The sequence below is a fragment of the Typopeltis vanoorti genome, chromosome 1, assembly GCF_054136105.1.
Source record: "Typopeltis vanoorti isolate ZY-2024b chromosome 1, IOZ_Tvanoo_1.0, whole genome shotgun sequence".
Lineage (NCBI taxonomy): Eukaryota > Metazoa > Arthropoda > Arachnida > Uropygi > Thelyphonidae > Typopeltis > Typopeltis vanoorti.
Window position 1 is genome coordinate 101,180,579 of NC_143549.1, and position 23,168 is coordinate 101,203,746.

General features: G+C 34.9%; 1 protein-coding gene across 1 annotated transcript in view; it reads left to right on the forward strand.

Annotated features, from left to right (window-relative positions):
- LOC150110257 (dynein axonemal heavy chain 5-like) overlaps positions 1 to 23,168 on the forward strand; it is a 972,373-nt gene that overhangs the window by 39,892 nt on the left and 909,313 nt on the right. The window contains exons 7-12 of the mRNA XM_090394637.1: positions 41 to 154; positions 763 to 870; positions 4,984 to 5,290; positions 9,533 to 9,556; positions 14,491 to 14,627; positions 17,662 to 17,890. Coding sequence (XP_090250763.1) covers positions 41 to 154; positions 763 to 870; positions 4,984 to 5,290; positions 9,533 to 9,556; positions 14,491 to 14,627; positions 17,662 to 17,890 — 919 coding nt within the window. The remainder of the gene's footprint in view (positions 1 to 40; positions 155 to 762; positions 871 to 4,983; positions 5,291 to 9,532; positions 9,557 to 14,490; positions 14,628 to 17,661; positions 17,891 to 23,168) is intronic.

Below are 23,168 nucleotides of genomic sequence, written 5' to 3' on the forward strand. Positions count from 1 at the left end.
TCCAGAAAAATAAAAAATAAAAATCTGTTGCATTTTACAGAGTTGGCTGCACACTGAAATCTGCATCACAGCTGCATGGACTGAGGCTAAAGAATGCGTAACATATTTGGAGTCCATTGATGACTTTTGCAAACCTCTTTATACTGCAGATCCGGTATGTGAATAAATTCATAAATCATTAATACCTTACTTTGTATTATATAATATAATATATATATAATTTCATGTGCATGCTATGATAAATAACTATAATTATGAGAAATTGCAATAATCTCATAAGAGGCGATCGACACAACAGTGAAATAATTATATATTACACATTTTTTAATGATGACTATTTTTGCGACGATTTTGAGCAAGTCGTAATTCGATGAAATGTATATATCACTATCAGAGAATAATATGAATTTACTGAAATAAAACAAAAAAAAATACTGGAAAATTAATCTACGAAATGAATGCGTTTTTTATTTATTTATTTTTATTTGATTTGATATATTTATTTATTTCAATTAACTAATTAATTTATCCACGTCAACCAATTAATTAATGATATTTAATTAAATAATTCATGTAGTTTTGAAATCTTGATTATAGTAATGTGAAACTATTACGGAGTAGAATAGACTGCTAATTTTTACTCGTGTTTAATAAATGTCATGTAAAATTCATTTTAAAAGTTGACTTATTAAAATTTCACTTACAATTTTTTGAAAATTTGAATATTGTATTTTTCTAATGTGAGAATTTTATTTGTTTTAGGTCAATATGATAAAGGGTCTTCCTGGATTGATTGGCTCATTAAAAATGATAAACTCCGTGTCATGTTTTTATAATTCTTCCGAAAGAATGACAGCTATTTTTACAAAGGTAAGGGATCTAGCTATCCAGCGATTACATATATTAACTCATAATGGATTTCTTGTGTCTAATCCAGTTTCGAAGAAGCCCTGGGATTGGAAAGCCTGGGTTCGAATCCCTTCTAGGGATTTATCTTCAATTAAAATGCCTTTATCAGGGTATTTTTTATTATTGTTATTAATGAATTTCTTATTAGTGTGAATACTGGAGAAATTAGTCGAGAAAGAAAATAAATAATCATGGGTGTACTTTTAATCATCTGTTCATTCATTAACATTTTTGTTATCTCGTATGATATTGTTAGCATCGGAGACCCTTGATAAGTCTTGATTTAATTTCCAACTGAATCCTTTCGAAACCAACATTTCAGGCTTCAATTAAGAAGATAGTTACTTTCTGATAACTAGACAAATATGAATTAATTAGAAATTTTAGTTCTAGCTAATCAAAGCTTTATAATGAACTTTAATGAATTTATGTTTTATATAAATGTTCAAATGTTCGAAAGTGCTTGACCTAGTAATTGCATCTGAGAAATTGACTATTATGAATATGACCTTATTGCCACGAATTGGTGAGATCATAAGGTCTTGACCTGAGAAGTGGCTAAATGTGTGTAATTTTCAATTAAGACAGGGTACATGTGGAATTGCCGTGCTGGTAAGTATGATAAGCTTAGGAGATTGCTTGGATCAGTGCATGGCATGTTAAACTGCAAGGGCTGATGTTGATAGTGCAAATAGTGGGAGTTAAATGGATGAATAACACCATTAAGCTTGAGCTGCTAAAAAAGGAAACAAATGTGGATGAAATTTAAGGAGAAAGATGACCTGCAGGCACACGAACAGTACAAAGCACAGGCTACAAGGGTAACTAGTGTGGTACGAAAAGCAAAAGCAAATTATGAAAGGAAATTAGCAATACAAGCTAAAGTGATTCCCAAACAGTTCTTTCGATATGCTGCAAGTAAAAGAAAAAATGTATACAGAAGAATGATTTTAAGGAATGCCGATGGCAGGGAGGTAACTGAATCAACTGAAATAGTATAATTACTAAGCGAACACTTTACAAGAGTATATCATCTAGGCTGTGATATTGCAGGAATGAGAGAACGGATGGCTGATACAGAAATTGAAGTGAATGAAATAGAGGTGAATAGTACAATATATTACAGAACCTTAATGTAAATAGATCTGTGGGATTGGATAGTATACCAGCTCGAGTCTTACGTAAAGTGGCAAAAGAATTGTCAGTTCCCTTCACCATATTATTTAATTTAAGTCTCAGCTCTGGGTTAGTCCCGAGGGGGTGGAAAGAGGGGGAAAATAGTTCCATTGCATACAGGAGGAACTGTGAGGTTCCAAGACTGCTGTTGCAAATTACCGACCGATCAGCATATCAGGAATCGTTGTAAAAGTTTTGGAGAAAGTAGTCAAGAGCAAAATACAGGAATGGATAGATGAAAATGGGACACTGTATGGAGGACTGCATGGTTTTGTGAAGGGTAGATCATGCCTCAGTAACGTTTTATAACACAGTGACGGCTGAACTGGATAAGGGTAATGGATTTACAGTGATACTGTTGGACTTTGCTAAGGCCTATTACAGGATACTACATGAATTCTAATCAGTAAACTGCAGCACATGGGGATGGATATAGGGTTGGTGAGATGGATAGGTGGGTGGTTGATGGAGAGATATCAGAGAGTAGTTTATTCAGGAGTGGAGCCCAAAAGAAAGCCTGTTAGTAGTGATGTGCCGCAGGGTTCTGTTCTTGGACCACTGCTATTTAATTTCTTCATTAATGATATAGGAAAGGATCTGAGAGGAACTGTTCATTTATTTTCTGATGATGCAAAGTTGGGTAGAGCAATAGTGAATGCACATGATGTCAAAATTTTGCAGGATGATTTGGATGGATTGGCAGTGTGGGCTAATAAGAATGGTGTCGGGTTAATGTAGCAAAGTGTAACGTTATGCATTTTGGGGTGAAAAAAATTAGCAGCAGTATATCACATTGGTGGAACTGTACTCCAGGAGGTTGACGAAGCCAGAGATTTGGGTGTGTTGGTGGATAGGGAGTTGAAGTTTAGGGGACACATAGCAAAAGTGGCTAAATCAGCTCATCAGATCACTTGATTACTGAAGAATACTTTGATGAGTAGAGATTAAGCAAGGTATTGTTCCTCTTTATCGTGCCTTGATAAGACCCTATCTTGACTACTGTGCCCAGATCTGGGCCACTGGATTTCTTCTTGATGGGAAGAGATAGAGAGGATCCAGAGGCAAGTGACCAAGATGATAGCTGGTCTATGGAATGAACCTTACGAGAACAGGTTGAAGATCTGTGGGGTACAGAAATTGGTTGATAAGCGGAAAATTGGTGATATGATTGAGACATTCAAATTATTAAAGGGTTTTTACAAGATTAATTCACAGGAAATTTTTCACAACAGGTCTGGTGATGGGAGAATTAGGGGCCATCCATGGAAACTGAGCAAGAGTGTAGTTAGCAAGGGTGTTAGAACTAGGTTTTTTACTTGGAAAGTGGTGAATGAGTGGAATAAGCTGCCAGAGTTTGTTGTGGGTGCCATGAATGTAAATGAGTTCAAAGCTAAGTATGATAGATACTTTGCGATGCCGAATAGTTGTTCTTGATATAATGTTTAGGGTCTCCCTCGATGAGTCTAAGGACTCCTTGGAGTTGCCCGTAATAATAATAATAATAATAATAATAATAATAATAATAATAATAATTACTTAAATTAAGGGGATATTAAATCCCGCATAGTTTTAAAACCGAATAAGAAACTCAAAGATTGGAATCAGAGAGTTTCTTGCCGAATATAGTAAACTATAAAGTATCGGCGACACTAGCGTTAGCCAATGCAAGTGATCCTAGTACGTGGTACAACACCGGACAACTCGTTGCAAAGGTGGAGAAAGTTCAGATCGCTATTCTTAGGTATTTTCCATAATGTAAAAACACATTTCCTAGGAAATGTATGCTGTTATTACATTATGGAGGGAGGTCACTACCCAGACCGGTTTCAGCCTTTTTTGAGGCTTCATCAGTGAGTAGCTAGACCTAATACCAAAGTGTATAGCGTGTACTAGGATCACTTGCGTTGGCTAACGCTAGTGTCGCCGATACTTTATAGTTTACTATATTCGGCAAGAAACTCTCTGATTCCGATCTTTGAGTTTCTTATTCGGTTTTAAAACTATGCAGGATTTAATATCCCCTTAATTTAAGTAATGTTTTCATTGCCGAAATGAAGCTTATTAGCTCTTTATACTTAAATAATAATAATAATAATAATAATAATAATAATAATAATAATAATAATAATAATAATAAAAGTTTATCCTATTTTAAAGCGATATGTTCACTTTCGAGACCCATATATGAATGGAATTTATAACTTTTAATTTATTAATACTTCCATACTGCATGTCTCTATAGAAGATTGGAAAACAATTAACCCCCTACTAGGGTATTCATTTTAAAAATAAACTCTTGCCGCTTTGGAACTCTTGACTGTGAAAAGACAGCCTTTTATATGAACTAGTGTTATCGATGTTCAGATGATTAAAACAAGACAGCATGTTCCTGAACGGGTAAGAACCGCATTTAACAGAATTTCACTTTTAAAAAAAAAGAGTCTTAAAAAATTTGCCCAAAAGGAATAATTTATTTTTGTATAATTCCAATTATATATTAAATGTTGCTTACTATCTCTCTCTTTCTATCTTCTCTCATTTATAAAAGTTTTTACAAACTTATATAGGTCTTGTGACCTTTCGTGTGTGGATCATATATAATCTCTTGTTAATTAGTTTGAAAGGATGAAAGGATAAGGACAAATAATGCCACATTTTATATCCCAATGAGTATAACTAGAGTTAACGAGATTTGAAAACTTGTTAACCCTAATTGTATGTGATGTTGTAGTTAATAAGTTTGTTTTCCTATTTATCAACTTAAATTTAATGGTTTTATTGTACTATTAATATACTCTTAAAAACTATAAATAAATCAGTTCTATGAGAACATATGAGTTATATTTTTCTTCATAAATATTAATTCGTGATTTATTTATTTAATTTATTTATTTACAGATAACTAATCAAATGATAAAAGCTTGCAAGTCTTACATTTCGAATAATAATAAGGAAACAGTTTGGACTCAACCTGAAGGTGTTGTAAGACAAAGAATTGAAGCTGCTATAAAACTCAATAGTGAGTATCAACTATGTTTTCGAAAGACTAAAGAGAAGATGGATACAGAAAATGAAAGAGAGTTCCGATTTAGTGAGATTTTTGTGTTCGGAAAATTCGATGCTTTTTGCGGCCGTCTCCATAAAATCATAAAACTCTTCAACACCATTTCGCTCTACGACGGTCTCTTTCAATCAAGAGTTAATGGTAAGCATTCATTTCTAATGCATACTTAATAATTATAATATTCCATATATTGCATTATAAAATATAGAAATATAGCTGCTTTTCACTGGTTAAGGTATTTAGCAATCGTTTCATTAACAAAAGGTTAAAAAAAAAAAACACCCAGACTGACTCTAAAGTGGATCGGTCTGGCCTGTATGAATTAGTGGCCTACAGAGATTATGTGGATATGGAATAAACTTTGAATCTTATGAGCAACGCCAAATTGCTGAACCCGTTCAACTATGAACAAGGATTCAAGATTTTCATACTTATTAAGACTATTTAACCAAGATCCGGTTCTGCTATATACCAATTACATTAATTTAGTCATTGAAAAAAAGGGTTAAAAAAGACCGCCTTTTTTTAATCTACCAACCCCTAGAAACATTGGAGATCCAATCCTTCTGGAATCTTATAGAAATCATGTACGGTACTTTTTCAAGCTACTTCAGGAATCTTATACACTAGATAGTGGTGTCAGAAGGACAATGAAAATCATCCAGTGGGATTTGAATTCAAACTGTGGTTAACGTGTAGAAGATATCATCCATTCAGCCACTTGGCCGGAAAGCTGTCGACAGGGTATAGCATAGAGCAGGAGTTCTCAAACTTTTTAAATTTTGTACCACATAAATAAGAATCAAAAAATATATGTACCACCATAAAAGCCTTTCCCGATTAAAAATCAATACATCCCAAATGGAGTGTTTATAATCAAAGAATAAAACATTTTAAATTTATATTATTTATTTATATTGATAAATGAAACTTTTACATTATAATGAAATATAGTAAATGGTGGGTAATAAATACATTTTTCTGAACATTTATTTAAATATTTTGTGTAAAAATTGTGCCACCAAAAATAACGTAATGTACCATTAGTGGTACATGTACCACAGTTTGAGAAACGATGGCATAGAGGCAGCCTGCCTCACGGCGCAGCTTAATAAGGGCGCTCGTTCAGGCATATTGCGGTAGGCGCCGTCGCTACGATAACAATTCCTGTTAGCGTAGCAAGTGCGGAAAGAAGTTTTTCCAAGTTTAAACTGATTAAATTATTTGCGAACAGCAATAATCAAGAAAGATTGGTTGATCTAGCAACCATATCGATAGAGACGGACATAGCTTATAATTTAAATTTAGAAGAGCTTATAAACAGTTTTATTGTATGATATCCCTGTGGAGCAAACATTTAATTAATATTATTATGTAATCGTTTTGCATTAATGTTTCTCTTGTAATAAGAACAAAATAGCAATTGGAGATTTTCTTATATTTTTGTCTTATAATCCATCAGGGGCGATATTTAATTGTTTGCCTCATGGCGCGATGTAATCTGGCGACGGTCCTATAGCTGAGTTTCATTTTTAAACAGCCAGATGAAATAACGTCTGATATTCTCAATTTTGAATGCTTGTATTCCCATCTTAAACATGTTCATAGTTTATACACGTTCTTTTATATTTGAAAGCATGTATATTCTCTTAAAATACACACTTTCGAAAGAAATAAACATAAAACCATTTATGAAAATCTAACCCGCAACATAATTGCCATCTTGAGATCTTAAGGCTGCAAGTTTCAATATTATATAACTCGTAGGCAGATAGAGAACAGTAATAAAATTTTGACAGCCAAAATATTATTCCATAAATTATAGATTTAAAATAATTCTTCGAAATAAGAAAATGGAAGTTAGATTTATGAATGTTATTGAGAAAAACATCGAATTCAAGTATCTTGTTTTTATTTTTAATTATCATTATTTTTTTAAAGCCGTATGCAGTGCGTCGCTTGTACACTCATTGAAGACTGTCATTTTTGGTCTCTTAATGAAGACATCAATTCGTTAATTATATATATATATATATATATATATATATATATATATATATATATATATATATATATATATATATATATATATATATATATATATATATATAATCTCCGATCTATCCCATATTAGTGGACATGTGGTAGACTGGTCGTTGTTAGGATCAGCAGAATTTAGAATATATATATATATATATATATATATATATATATATATATATATATATATATATATATATATATATATATATATATATATATAGAGAGAGAGAGAGAGAGAGAGAGAGAGAGAGAGAGAGAGAGAGAGCTGAAGTCCTGGATCCGCCATAAGTAATCTGTCTAACATGGTCTTCCATACGAAGTTCTATCAATTTGTCTGCTTGTTCGCAAGAAGAGATTGCAATCACACCAAAGATAGTACACACCTGGGTACTTTAATAATAACAGCAAGTAATAATTCTTTTATAAGATAAGTTATCTAGATATGCTCTAACAGTCTTGATACGTTATATAAATTCGGGTTTGCTTCTTATACAAAAACACGATCTACAAATAAAACTTCAGCTTGACATGGGTAACCTTCTGTTTCCTGTTCTGGTAAATATATATTTGCATGCTTTTGCATGCCATGAACACCATCTCATTAAAACCAAGACTGTGGAATAAATATTGATGATGTTTTCTTGATTTGAGCCATGGTCTGGATATATTCCAAGAGTTCTTGAACCGTCTAAACAGCAACATCGAATAATAAAATTTTCCTCGGAGTTATAAGTCACCAGTCTTCTTTTTCTGGATGTCCAAGTTACTCCCTCTTCGCACAAACTGATGATCTCTATATATCGAAAACTTGCACACGTCAACAAATATCTTCTTCATAATCAATCTCATCATTACCGATCCCAAAAACTAGGTATCATTTCTACACTGGTAACCACCGCGCGCTCTAATTAGCGATGATGAAGAAATTACCAAAATATTAAAGTTTATTTTGATGAAATTCCAGAAACTTTTTCATCATAAAAGTACTGTCGAGTTTCGCTATAGTGCGTGTATTAACACCATGTCGGTAAGGATGTGGGACACATCCAGTGATGTTCTGTAGTCGGCTCGCACCCGACTACAGCAACATTTCTCAGCAACAACATGGATACATCTCGCTCTCTTCCCTGGAGCAAATTCTAAGTACGAGGCGTCCAAACATCTGAGTGGCATGACAGACGGAAAGGCACTTGTGAATTATTTTATTTCAGTTTTCCAAGCTGCTACCATTTTAATACATTTTGTTATCCTATATTTGGTCTTTGAGAAGTAAATAGTTATTAAAAGTTAACCTCGGTCTGTCTTCCTCATTTTCTACAAAGTCTGAAGACTTTGGAACTCTTGTTTGCAATAAAATAAAACGTAATTAAAACTTCAAGGGGATAAAAGAAAAAAAAACCTGGTTGCATCTTCTACTGAAAATATTTTTTTCCTAAGTTATTAATATGTTTAAAATAATATTTCTTTCAAGATGCTATCATTTCTGCAGCCGCGGTGCTATCTTGCCGCGCCTCCGTAACTGAACCTAAATCTCATATACATCACGAACAACTTTTATAAGGGCTTTTCAACTGAGGAAGTCGATCTCATGTTGAGAAGGAAGAGCTTTTCCTTTCGGAAACTGGCATTTATTTTTATTTATTTTATTATTTATTTTAATTCCGCAAGTTAGACAAACTGACATGTAAGCTTTACTATCACCATCAATTCTGGTTTTTAGCATTTGATGATGATGATGATGATGATGATGAATTTATTATTATGTTCACTGCTTAGGTAACGACAATTACTCATCTAGTTCTCTACACTAAACAAATATAAGAATCCTAATTTCGAACCATTTTTTAAAGAATTATTATTTCTATTATTTATATTAGTATACTTTTGAAGAGATATGATGTGCTTCTTTCCCTATCATAAACAGAATATGCTAAAAAAATCTTATCTGAGATATCAGTTACCTTCTCAAACATGATGAATGACTTCACTAATGTAAGCGTAATCACGATCGCAAAAGTGCTTGTGATTGATAATAGATACATTATTCATGTGCAAAAGGTTCAGTTTTGATTTCTGAGATTTTAGCTGTAGCATTTTTGTTATTGCCCAATATGTTAGCGTTGTGTGTGTGTGTGTGTGTGTGTGTGTGTGTGTGTGTGTGTTGAATGCTACGGGGAGAGAGAGAGAGAGAGAGAGAGAGATGTAAATACTCAGTATTGAATTTCTTTTATTTTTCCGTATGCTAAAATCTTAAGATGATAATGTCATTCTTGGCAATACTCGTACATTAAGTAGGGCCGTTCATAAAAGGCTGCTGATTTATTTATTTTTCTTTTCTAGGAATTCTAAATACCAGCGTGGATGGTAAGTAAACTTTTCTGATCTGTTGATTTTAATAACAACCTACCGACTTATTCGATTTGATTGTAATATTTTAAGGTGGAGTATAATGAAATTTAATTAATAATAAAATTGACTTTCACGTTTTGAAATCGCGTTTTTCTTACCAGCGAAATATTTAAATTCAGTCTTTGAGATTTTATCAGTAGTAATGTACTAACTTAAATAAAATGCTGTCTTCAACATCTGCTCGGTGAGGACTAACTAGCCTAATTCTCTAATTCTTCTTTTCATTGGGTATTATTATTTGCTTAAAAAGTTGATTTCTTTTTAAAAGGTATTATTCGTTGGTCTCGTATAATTAACTTTTAAATTCATCAGCTCGTCCAAACTTTTGAGATTTGGATGTGCCAATAAATGAATGCTTAATTCCATACACTAGATAAATGAATGGTTAGTGCCTTATTTGTCATGACCACTAATGGTGTATTTTGTGAGAAGTTTGGTTAAGCAGTTTGAATTAACACCGAAACAAATCAGGCCACGAGGCATCAATGTATTCCGCCGATCTATTACAGTACCTTAGAACGGTTTGCCTGCTATTGCAGAGGAATTCCTAATGAGATCAGCTAACTCATCCTCTGTGGGTAACTCATAGATAAAATCCCTTTTACACTCAGAAGGATTTGAATCTGGATAGTTAAGAAAATCGACATTTCCATATAAACTCATTTTACTTGAGACTCCTGTGTGCCTTAATCACTCTTAATTTTCTCTAAACACAAAAAATAAGGAATTTGCAATTAATGCCATTTGATAAACATCTTCACTTTTTTTTGCAACACAAACAGTAATTTGTTTTGCATATCCTTTTAAGTACTGTTATATATAGTTGGCTAGCTCATTTCGTATAGACAATACCGTTTGAAAAGACGTGGACTAGAATTCTGTTCAGGATTCAAAGAACCATTATCAAGGCTTTTCGAATGAAGATAATGAAAATAGGTTCGCTGGTCTCGTACGGAAGTGAAAGGTATTCTTCGTACCAGAAACTTTGGTATTTCATCCCACAAAATAGGTAAACTAGTCAGTAGAACACATGCGCCATTTACAGTCAATGGAGATGGGATTAACGGCCCTATCATAATCTGTAATCAAGTTTCTATGAAGCCAACTTATTTGTCATTGACAAGTGATCAATGAGCCTAATATGAAAGGAAAGAACAGCACTATAAACCTAAATTGCACGTACTTCAGTAACAGGTGGCTCATCTTTGGTTCTGATTACATGTCAGTTTTCTGTTTAGGCATGCTCTCCATCAATTTATGATAATACGAATCCGTAATAATTTGGACCATTCTTAATTCAGAACTAGTCAATGTATCGTTCTTAGTTTACTCTGGCCATCTCCTGAAGTTTTTGTTCATCCCAACGACATTCTAGAGTTTAGATCATAAAAGATTTGTTCGGATCATAGTTATGCAATCCCATCGTATTTTTCTACATGATTTTCTTTAAACATTATTTCAGTGGCAAGTTGAAAAAGACATGGGTTGCTTCTTTAAAATTGCTACAATGTCGGATGCAGTGTGTTATTCTCAGAAGCGATACATATTCATCGACAGTCATCCTTATGGGCACCAAAGAGGTCGAATCCATTCCAAAGAAGCAGCTGAAGACCATTTCAACCCCCCCCCAAATAAACTTCACAGTTGGGATGATGCACTCGAGTATAGAGTATTCCCTCGATATCTGACATTTGCATTCGCCATTTCGATCAGGAAAATGATGTAACATGATTCATCATTCCATATTACGGATTTGTAAATCTCTACGAACCTATTATTACGATTATTATAATTACAGCTATTTTGCCTGCTTCAGTTTAGGAGTACCCCTGTTTAAATGTCATTGGCTATTTACTCATGGGTTCTTAGGGCATTATGAGTGTAGATGTACTAAAAAGTATATGTAGCTTAAGGAATAGAAAATTGCACATACCTTTTTCTGGGTGTTGTGGCTTTTCCTCTGTCTGCGATGTCGAGAACTGCAGTGTGTGTGTGTGGTGTGGGGTGGGGGTGGGGGGGTAGGCAGTTTGGTAGAATAAGTTAGAAAAAACCCGGGTTTTTTTCGTAATATATAGAAACATATACTTTTATATAGGGTGGGGAAAAAGGTGAAAGGGTTAATTGTTTAAAATAGGGAGGGGAAGGGGAAAGGTAGTTGACGGGGTGTGGACCGTTTCGACTATTCGTGGTCATCATCGGAACATATTGGGAAAGTGGAAGCTATGTCAGGTCGGGTGGGTGCTTCAGAGGTGTTTGTGTTGTCTCCTATTGGTCGGGATTGTGACCTCAATTTAATGTTGTGAAGCTTCCAAACCTCGGAGATTATGTAGGGCCTGTGTACGTTGATCGAGTTCGCGTCACACTTTATAGCTATTGTTTCCGATATTCTGAGCATTGTTTCATTGTCTTGTCTGTCTATTATGATGGCCTTGTCTATCTGCGGGGTGTGTTTTTGTTCAAGGGCGTGAACAGCTATTTCCGTTTTTCCTGTGCTTTGTATACGATTTTTCTTTTTAATGTTGCGTTTTTTAGTGTTTAAATGTTCTGGAATAGGGATGTTACAGTCACGGAAGTGTTCTTGTAGTCTTGCCCATAAAGACCTGATGGTGGAACCTGTGTAGGTGATGTCACAGTCTTTTTGGCAGGGAAATTTATAGACTACATTGTGCTGTTCAAATATATCTTTTTGTGTGTGAGGTTTGGTGGATTTTAGGAGGTTTGCCAGTTTTTGGCTTGTGGTGAATACCAGTTTGTAGTCAGTATGTTTGAAGATGTATTTATAGGCTTTGTATGTGTTTTGGGTGTATGGTAGTTTGATAATTTTTTGTGTAGGGAAGTTCGTTTTGGTACTTGGGTTGTTTTGGCGGTTTTTTGCCGTCTTGTTTGCGTAGTTAATCAGTTGTGTAGGATAGTTGCGATTTAAGAAGATCTCTGTTAGTTTTTTTATTTCAGCGTTTAGACTATTTTGATTGGTTGAAAATTTGTGAGCATTTATGAATTGTGATAAGATGACGGATTTTTTAACAGAATACGGATGGTATGAGTGAAAATGGAGGTAGTTTCCGATGTGTGAGGGTTTGTGGTATATTTTCGTGGCTATTTTGTTGTGTGTTCTGGTTAATGTCAAGTTTAAGAAGTTGATGGATTTGTTCTGTTCGGTTTCTGTGGTGAATTTTAACCTGTTGCTGTAGCTGTTTAGGGATGTTTTTAAGGTGGTGATGTGTGTGGGATTACCAATGCACAGAATATCGTCCACGTATCTGCCATAGAAGGTGACGCCGGGGGGAAGGGATTTGGCAAAATAGCTGTAATTATAATAGTTTATAATGAGGAGTAACATGGGAGTTTTCCCAGAAATAATATACATATTATTACGATGTTCTCCACGCTGTAGTATTTGGGTTATGTACAACTGCCTTTCCATAGAAACCGACACGTTGCAGCTCTTAATGTTCAGAGGAAAATCAGAAGGATTCCAACAAACACCAGAGAAACTAGAAAAGTTATATCCAACAATGTCGGCGTTATTTCCTCCTCAACAAAAATATTCTCTTTGAGGAATCATCGGGAAAGCAAATATTATTGTACTGAATCTTTGTTACTAGTTTATAGACCACTAATTGATGAGAACACAAAAACGTTAATGTGAAGATAGTTCTATTCTACATGAAGAGAATCAGACCTCGTATACCACGTAAAAATTCCACTTGTCCATTGTCGCGCTGATATATGAAAAGGAAGTCTAAAAATTTATTTTATTATTATTATCATTATTATTATTATTATTATTATTATTATTATTATTATTATTATTATTATTATTATTATTATTATTATTATTATTAAAAATTCCGACATCAGAGAATTTGTGATTTTTATTATAATGTCATATAGCATACGAAATAAATTAATTGAAAATATATTAATAATTTCAATTAATTCATTTTGTGTTTCCTGTCAGTGCTAATGGTTGCTTTGTCTGTTATGCATTATGATGGTACAGCATTTGTTTTCAATTAAAGTAAATATATTTTCTTTTTGTCGCAAAAAAAAAAAACAACTTCAACATATATTAATAATGAAATTATGACAGGTATCATGTAATAATAAATTAATTACTTATTTTGTAAGGTACTTGTCTCATAGTAATGTGTGTCGGTAGATATCTGTGTGTTCACTGGGTCTGTTTGCATGTTTTGAGAGACGAAAAACCTCCCAGATTCTGGGAGAAAAAACCTTCCACTTTTACATGAAAGACAAACTAACCTTTGATATTAAAAAAAAAAAATACTGATAAAGGTTCTTCGCTTCACAGACGGTATTCGAAGCCAGGTGTTTCCAACGAAGAGCTCCGTCAGAACCAATGATCTATGGAGGCGCCCTGCATAATTAATAGAATGTTGTTGTATTTGTTATGCAGCATAAGTGAAATGTTTGCCGCATAATAAATAGAGTCTTATTTCTCTGATGGAGATTTTCGCTTACATTTTTTTTTTTATCTGAAACCAACTGAAAGTGCAGTTAGAAAAAAAAAACTGGGCAACACCCTTGTTGGAAAAAAAGTTCTCGTCAAGAGAACTTTTTTTCCGGTTTTTTCAGTCCTTTATCATAAAAACCTGTAAAACCTATATAGGTTTTACAGGTTTTTTCGCTCGGATTATTGAATACAGATAAATCGGCTAGAGAACACACGCAATTGACAGCCTAAAATACTATATGTGAGCAGTAGTTTACTTAAGGTGTTGTGTGTAACTGGTGGATTCAGTAGCGGAGACGATGGGTTATGTGGTATAGTGTAGTGTCCAATGTAATGAATCTTTGACTCTATGGAGGTGTCAATCAATAATAAAATAATACCAAATTTAAAATATTTTTTTTCCTCTTTTAAGGTCTTCAGAATTTACAAGCGACTTTCGAAACTGCAACAGCAGCTATAAAAGAAAAAACGTATAATTTTCTTGATCATCGAAACCTTAATTTCGAAGAAGATTATCTGGAATTCATGTCCCAGACGAATGTTATCGAGGTACTTTTTTGAAAGTGGTTGTCTTTTTAAGTGAATTTTATACAAGAAAGTATCTTTAATATAAACAAATATTAGTGATCATTTTTAGTATTACTCAGGTTTGTGTGTGTGATTTTGAAGTCTTTTGTAATAACTGATTTTCACTAAACTGAACTGAACGGAATTGTTGCAAGTATTGCTGCTCTCTCTCTCTCTCTCTCTCTCTCTCTCTCTCTCTCTCTCTCTCTCTCTCTCTCTCTCTCTCTCACGCGCGCGCGCGCGCATATAATCCACTAATTTGTAATTCAGAAGCCTGTTCCTAAAGACTGAAATCCACTATTTTTTTAAGGTAGAAAAAAATGACTATTGCGAAAATGTATTATTCGGTTATAGTTCTATATGGAATGCTTCCCATATAGAACTATATCTTTTTCCAAACGCAATCATCTCTCGAGTCCTTCAATCCAAGAACTGAACTCTGGCAACATGCGGTATCCAATATTATCCAATACGCAGCTATCATTGTAGATTGGACAAAAGTTCTTGACAAATTGGACCGCAAAACTCAAAATTAATAACTATGCATCATACATTAAGAATTTGCAAAGTAATTTTAACCCACTGTATCTGCCAAGGGAAGAAGAAATTGGTATAAAACTTACATGGACAACGGCAAATGCTCCAAGCTGTTTCACAAGGTCTTTTTAAAGGCAATAGGAAAATAAATTCGATTACAAGAAACAGCAGTAAAATAAACAATTTGGATGCTGGTAAAATATATTTTTCCATGACCGAATTTGCTACACATCAAAGAAAAAAATTGACAGAACCAACACATGGCAATGGCTAGTATGGATATATGTAAAAAAAGAGAATGCTTTAATGCAATTAAAGCAGAGCAGTAAATGCAGATTATGTGATCAGAGAGAGAGAGAGAGAGAGAGAGAGATGAAAGTGTAGAACATCTGATCGGTGCCTGCCGCAAAATTGCTCAGAATAATTACAGATAATTGATGAAGTGGCCAAGATAAATCATTGTGATTTTTGAAAAATGCAGCCTTCCTTCTGGCGGCACTTTAAAATCAAGACAATGCTAGAATACGAAACTACAAAAATTCTGTGAGATTTTACAATACAGAAATCGGTATTATATTATCAGTATAAATTATCAACTAGTTTGGATTATGGACTACTTGGACTACTTGGTGACCACGGCATCAACAGCAAAACATTGAACAACAACGACAAAAAATAAATAAATATATATATATATATATATACAGTATATATACTGTCCGATCACAGATGCGAGACTCCTCGACACTTCTGCGCATGACAGAAGAAGGCGAATCCATTCAGATAACAGAGTAATCAATGCGTTTTTCGTGGGATGAATGATTATTATTATACAATATGAAAATTCTAGTTTTCAAGTGGTAATTATTTTGCTTGTACAACAGTTGGAAAATTTTATGTATAAAGCACGTGATTTCGCGTGCTGGTGATGAATTTACATCGCCTTATTTCTTTCTCCCCTTCAATTTGAATTGATTCTTCTTGGCAATCTGCCAGCCAGTGTTGTAGTATCTGTGGTCAGACAGTATATATATACATATTAAGATTTGACACTCGAAAATCGTCGGTTGTGACTGAAAGCGATCAAGATCATAATTATTATTATTGGTGCATTTGGTGCAAATTCAGAGAAATTATCTATTTACAAGAATTAAGCATCGAATTTAAACACATATGATTAAAAAAAAAAACATAAGTTGGAAAACATAACTCGGAACAGTCCATATGTTGCGAAAGTTCCTGACATAAATCTTAGATTCGTGGATAGAATTTGAATTGGACTGCGCTATCATTCTCACTAATATCGGCTTGAGCCAAAAGAGCTCTAAGTTCTATTATTTTGGTATTATATTTATCATTAAAATTTGGGAAGAAAAGATGGGATACAGAGCACACAGTTCGTGGCAGTATCTTGGGAAAAGTGGTGGATGTGAGGGATCTGAGAACGATTGTGGATAAGGGCATAAAATTTCGGAGACACATTAACAGAATCACGAAGACAGCCCAATGGGTTATTGCAGTGATGCGGAGGACACTAACATTTCCGAGTCAAGATTTTATGGTTCCACTATATAAGGCTTTGGTGGCCACATATGGACTATTGTGCACCGATGTGGTCACCTGGTTTTCGAAAGGATGAAGAGATATTAGAAAAGGTTCAGAGACGATTGACTAAGGTGGTTTCTGGTCTTTGGAATGTTGAGTATGAAGACAGATTGAGGAAATACAAATTTTTGCAGAGATTAGATGATAGGAGGATGAGGGAGAATATAATTGAGACATATAAGTTATTAAGAGATTGTTACCAGATTAATGTGGATAATGTTTTACATAGAGTGGAGAAAAACAAAGGGAAAACAAGACGCCATTCTTGGAAGCTGTCATAAGAGGGGGGGGGGTGAGGAGCAGATTTTTTGCTTGCAGAGTGGTGGGTGATTGGAATGCATTGCCTGAGAGTGTTGTGAATGCGGAGACGGCGAATATATTTAAGTCACCGTATGAACTTGGGCGTAATAGTGGGACCTCCGGCGATGAGTTACTTGACTGCATGAAGGTCTGATGATGATGATTACAATAATAATGATATTTATTATTATTGTTATAATAATAGTGTCATCATTTTCCAGACTAAATGCTTTGGATATGCTCTATCCCTTGGCTAATTATGGGATGAGCTCTCTGAATCAGTTTATCCTTTAGTTAATAATAATATCGCCGTTGCCAGTAAGAAATTATTAACCCATAGAGAGGGACAATGCCATTATCATGAAAAGAATAAACAAAGACGTGATGCAAATATCATTACTTATACTAATGGTAATACCCATAATCATGTCCATGTTGCAAAGAGTGAGCAAAACAGAGTTAGAACAATACTAGTCATTCATTGCTTTTTTTTTTTAAATACAGAATTTAAAAAAAAAACTATAAGATGTTTCCGTATAATTCTGTTAATATGATTTGTTCATTTGACTTTCAGACAAACATTACATCTTTACTGGATGCTCAGTTTGCTAACGTCACCTCTTCATCTCAGATCCTAAAACTTCTTTTCAAATTAGATAAGCTTCCGCTTCCTGGACTAGGTTTAGACAAGAAATATCGACAAGTTTTACAAAGATATAACAAAGATCTCGAAAAAACTTATGAGAGATATGAAAAGGAAAGAGCAAAGCCGCCTATACCCAGAAACTTTCCACCCACTGCAGGTAAGCATCCAACAAATGGCTATAAATTTCGTAAACCATACTATTCATTATTTTTATTTTTATTTATTTATTTATTTATTACTACAATAGTAAATTTTTATGGTAGAGTAGCCATGCTTGAGGCTTCTCTAAGAGTGGACCGTGCTTTGTTTACATCGACGTCAGTATGGGTGAAATATATCGCTCCTTGAATACATCGTATCCATCATATACGCTATGTTCACAAAGAGTTTGGGATACCTAGTTATGGTAAAAAATAAAAAAACAAGTTTGATCACATTTCTAGAAACGAGTAAGACCACTTTTGGCCAGAATTATAGCAACTACCATTCTGGGAATGCTTTCAACCAATCTATGATACGTTGCTACAGGAATATTCTTCAATTCCTCGCGCAAAGCTATCCTCATTACTGACGCTCATGACAGTCGCTGTGGTGTGGAGCGAATTCAGCATTCTAACTCGTCCCAGAGATGTTCGATAGGGTTCGCAGTGCAGTATGGCATAAGAGCATTGTCATGCTGAAACATGCAAGAGTCACTGCCGAAGTAATTCCACAGCTTCGGAAGTATGAAGTTGTCCAGGATGTCTTAAGTAGCCATCAGATGTCATGGTTTTGGTCACGTCCACGAAGGGGACCAAGCTTCACTCAACTGAACTCCCCCCCCCATACCATTACTGAGCCTCCTCCGAACTTGATAGTTGGATTGATGCAGTCCTGCCAGAACCGTTCCCCGGATAATCTCCAGATCTAAACATGGCCATCAAAGTGAATCATTTGAAATCGTCATTCATAGCTCCACAGAACCCTTTTCCAATCATCTACGGTCCAGAAACGGTGACATCAGTCCAAATGGCGTTTGGCGTTGAGGGAGGTGATGTGTGGCTTGTTCACATCAGCGCTGCTGTGGTGAACAGTTCTAGTGTTGACAGATGTTTCTGAATCATTTTCCAGGTTAACTGCGAGGTCCGGCGCTGTTAACGTCAGCGATGCTTGAACATTCCGAAACAGAGCTCTGTCTGTGAGTATCGGTGGTCACTCAAGGCGTTTTCCTGCTGTAGTAGTAGTAGTAGTAGTAGTAGTAGTAGTAGTAGTAGTACCAATAACTTTCTATCTACGAATGACGTAAGCAACGGTGGCTTTCGGTATACTAAAATGGGTAGCAATGTCACGGGCAGAAAGACCACTAATGTGCTGACACCCAACTACCATCCCACGTTGGAAGTCTGGCAGTTCATCTGAATGTGGCATCTTGACATCGAGTACAGTGCAAAACATGCAGCAATCCCATTTTTTATGACCAGACTTACGCAGACACTCCCTGAATATTTGCATTTGGTAAGACCGAAATTAGCATGGTATATAAGATGTCCAAATACTTTTGTCATCATAGTGTATTTCAATGTAATATCAATGGTATAAAAGTTTTAATAAGCACTTCACATCCATCGAAACTGTGAACACATGTAAAGTGTGTAAACACGCCAAGCCCGGTTTTGTGATTAATATATTCAAACACAGAAAATGCCTTAGACTGGTTATGAAACAAATCCTTCCTGTATCTTTGGAAAGGCTTAGGTAGGATAGCTGCTGAATACTCCATTGTGAGTCGCCCCTTTGGTCGCATATTAGTTGTCCTTGTCCATGAATTTTGACATTCCTTAAACGTAGCGTCGGACTTTACTGTAGTTTCACCATATGATTTTAAGCATTTTTCACGACCAATTCACATACGTAATTATAATTTTAAAAATTATATATTTTTCTATTTTAAATAAAATAAAATAAAAATTATTATGTTTTTATTTAAGTTCACAGAATGACACTTGTAAAAAAATTACATTCATGAATTGTTCATTCCGTTATTAAGCAGAATTAGATTCACTAAATGAACTATGAACACACACATACACAATAAAAAAAAAATGTATGAGACTGAAGTTAAACAAGAGAAAATATAGATATAGAATATATTTTCGAGAATCTCATTCTGGTAAAGACGGTAAATCTGGTAATCTGGTAAAAATCTTGTGAAGACACTTTAGGTAGGAAGATATGGATTTGAATTTCATTTAGGATGCAAAGAACTTTTACAAGGACTTTTCAGCTGAAGATAAGTTAGCTGATCTCATGTTGAGGTGGAGGGTTTATACTCCAAGCCAAGCTAGCCTAGTTGGCCGAGTAGTTAGCGTATCTGCTTTCCAGCCGGAAGGCTACGGGTTTGAATCCCGCTGTGGGCATGGATGTTTGTGATTGTCTGTGGAAATACTAGTGGTGGTGGGCAGTAGATGGCGTTGGTGTAGATGATGATGGTTGTTGCGATTCGTTGTAGTTGGTGGATTGAGTGGTGGAGACAGAGAGGTGTATAATAGGTGTCCTGCTCCGATGAATTTTTGGACTCTTTGGAGGTTTCATAATAATAATAGTAATAAATAACAGACGCACTGAGAGACAGAACAAACTATGTGGATAGGACTAACTACTATATCATAACACTAATGAGGGGTTTCTTGTCACTGCCAATTTACTTAACTATGACTATGCCATTGATCCTAACATGAATTAAATATTTTTCTTCATCTTGCATTTCGCTGTAAAAAAACTTATTCTCTAAGGCATGCTTTCCAAACTTATGAATGCTAGGCCCCCTTTGGAAAAATTAAAATATTTCAAGGCCCCCATGAAAAAAAAAAAAAATCCTAATATAGACATATATTTTAATATAAAGAGCCAATAGTTGAATTTCTTATTCGGTTTTAAAACAATGTGGGATTTAATATCTCCTTAATTTAAATATAGAAATATATTATTATCATATTACTGTATTTATATTCAATAAAATTTATATTCAAGATTTTGCGTTTCTTATCAAAAAAAAAAAATCAGCTAACGCCTTTTTATTCCCGTAAACGGGAGTAGGCGAGGCCATTTAGCCCTATCTAACTTTTGGAGACTGAGTGGGCAGTTCAATCTCCACTGGTACCCAATCAGAGACAGATGGCCCAAGGCTATCACTAATTAAGCGGTACGCAGTGAAGAGAGACGGCTCAAATGTGCCGCCATCTCGTGGTCCCTGACCCTAACACAATATATTTAATGTCTGAAATAATGTGGGTTCTACGGTCGATTTTCTTGAGTTTACAGGACGAAAAACCCGAGTTTCCGGGAGGAAAAACCTGCTTGCCCGTGCCAGAGATCGACTAACTCGGGTACCGATCGATTTAAATCCTGATTAAGATAATTTAATTCTTATCAATACCTTTGAAATGAAACTTATATGAATAAGCATATATTTATTAATATTCATTAATCGCCGAAATACGCAAGAAGCAAAATTTGTAAACCAACACTAATGTGTGATTTTTTCCATTAAAATATAAAAAAGAACAAAAAAGAAATAATGAATAATAAAAATTAAATAACTTTCTTTTAAGATAAAAATATCTACTTAGTCTTAAAACATTTAAAATTTGTTTTCATTATTTCATGGCCCCCACCCTCAACAAAACTTACGGCCCCCAAGGGGGCCGCGTCCCACAGAGTGGGAAGCGCTGCTCTAAGGGACCAAATATACTTTTTTTACCGCGTTAATCCAAGCTTTGGGAAGATTTGGGGAAACTCCTCTGTTACTATGATATTTAGTTCTACTGTTACACTCCTATGAATGTTAGAAATCTCCTCTCAATCTCAATTTCAACTCGGAAACAGAAAGAAAAAAATCTGATGAAATTAAGATAGGGGGTGCAAGAAGCTTGAGGTCACTAAGCACTGCAACCGGCTTGTGAGATATAAAATCTGTATCCTGATCGTTGTGTGTTCAGATGCATTTCATGAAACATCCCCCAATCAAGCTGTTCAAATTTGCCTACATGCGCTGAATTCTCGCCAAGTGTCCCTAAGTAGCGACAACTGTTGGCAGAACGAATACCTTATGAATTATCCCTTTGCGATGGATGAATGCAATCACCATGGTTTTGATATACGATTATACGAAAGTAACTTTTTCTTTGAGTTTGGTGATCACCATTCTTCTTTGTCTCTGGATCTCGAGATCATACTGGAAGGACCAGCTCTCAATCCAAGTGAAATCAGTGCCACAATCAACTGTTTTAACAAACTCCTTACAAGTAAAAAAACCAGCTAACGCCTTTTATTCCCTTATAGGGAATAGGCGAGGCCTTTAAACCCTGATCTGTTTTTTGAAGACTAAGTGGGCAGTTCAATCTCCACTGGTAGCCAATCAAAGATAACTTCCCCATATCTATCACTAATTATTGGCAGCACCGATGAAGAGACTGGCAATCAAGTGCTACCATCTCTTGGTACCTAACCCTAACAGGATATGTTACTTTCTGAAACAATGTGGGTTCTGGTAGATTTGAGTTTACAGGACGAAAAACAACCCGAGTTTATGGGGGAAAATACACGCTTGCACATGCCAGAGATCGAATAACTTAGGAACCGGTCGAAGATAGGCTTAGAAAAATTTCCTCCAGTTGTCCACTAGACTTGAACTTAAGTCTATCTTTTGGTGGCCTAGTGCAGAGGATGCAAGTGCCACTTCCACTGAGCTGCACAGGCCTTCCTTAGAAGCATCCAATATCATGAAATAGTGTGAAATAAGATGCACTTGTCTTTTCTTTTTTCCAGTTCTGTGGAAATTATAGGCCCTTATTAATTCCTTATATACATTTAATTCACTTGTTAGCATTTGCAGTGTTAATCTACGGCCGCTAGTTAATAAACGGTATGCAGTTTTTTCACCAATTTGAACCTACTAGTCATTTATTGTCATTATCCCTTCGAGGATCGTCTGCTACATCCTCTTTACACCGCTTGGGCAACCTCTTATAGCGCTTGGGCGACTTTTTTTTTTTTTATTGAGTAGCTAATGTGGTAAAAATGGCATTCAACAGAATATTTCGAGTGCTGCACCTGGAAAAAAGAAGGACCACAAACTAGCATTAAAAGCGTGAATATTTCCGATTTTAATTTCAAATATGCATGCTTAACTTGAAATTATTTTTTAAATAAAATTAGAAAATATAAATAAACTATCCTCTAATTCCTTTCATTAAAAAATCAAACTAATACTATATTTAAATGATCACTGAAATGCAACAAAAGTTTCTCAACGAGCCCTCAGGTTGCCGACTCCTGGATTGAATCATCGATCAATCCAGGATTTGTGTTCGCAAAGAGCCTCATTCTAGCCGTTTGTTACATTTTGTGTATTTGACTTGGACTTTTCTCTATTTTCACGCAAAATTTAATATTTA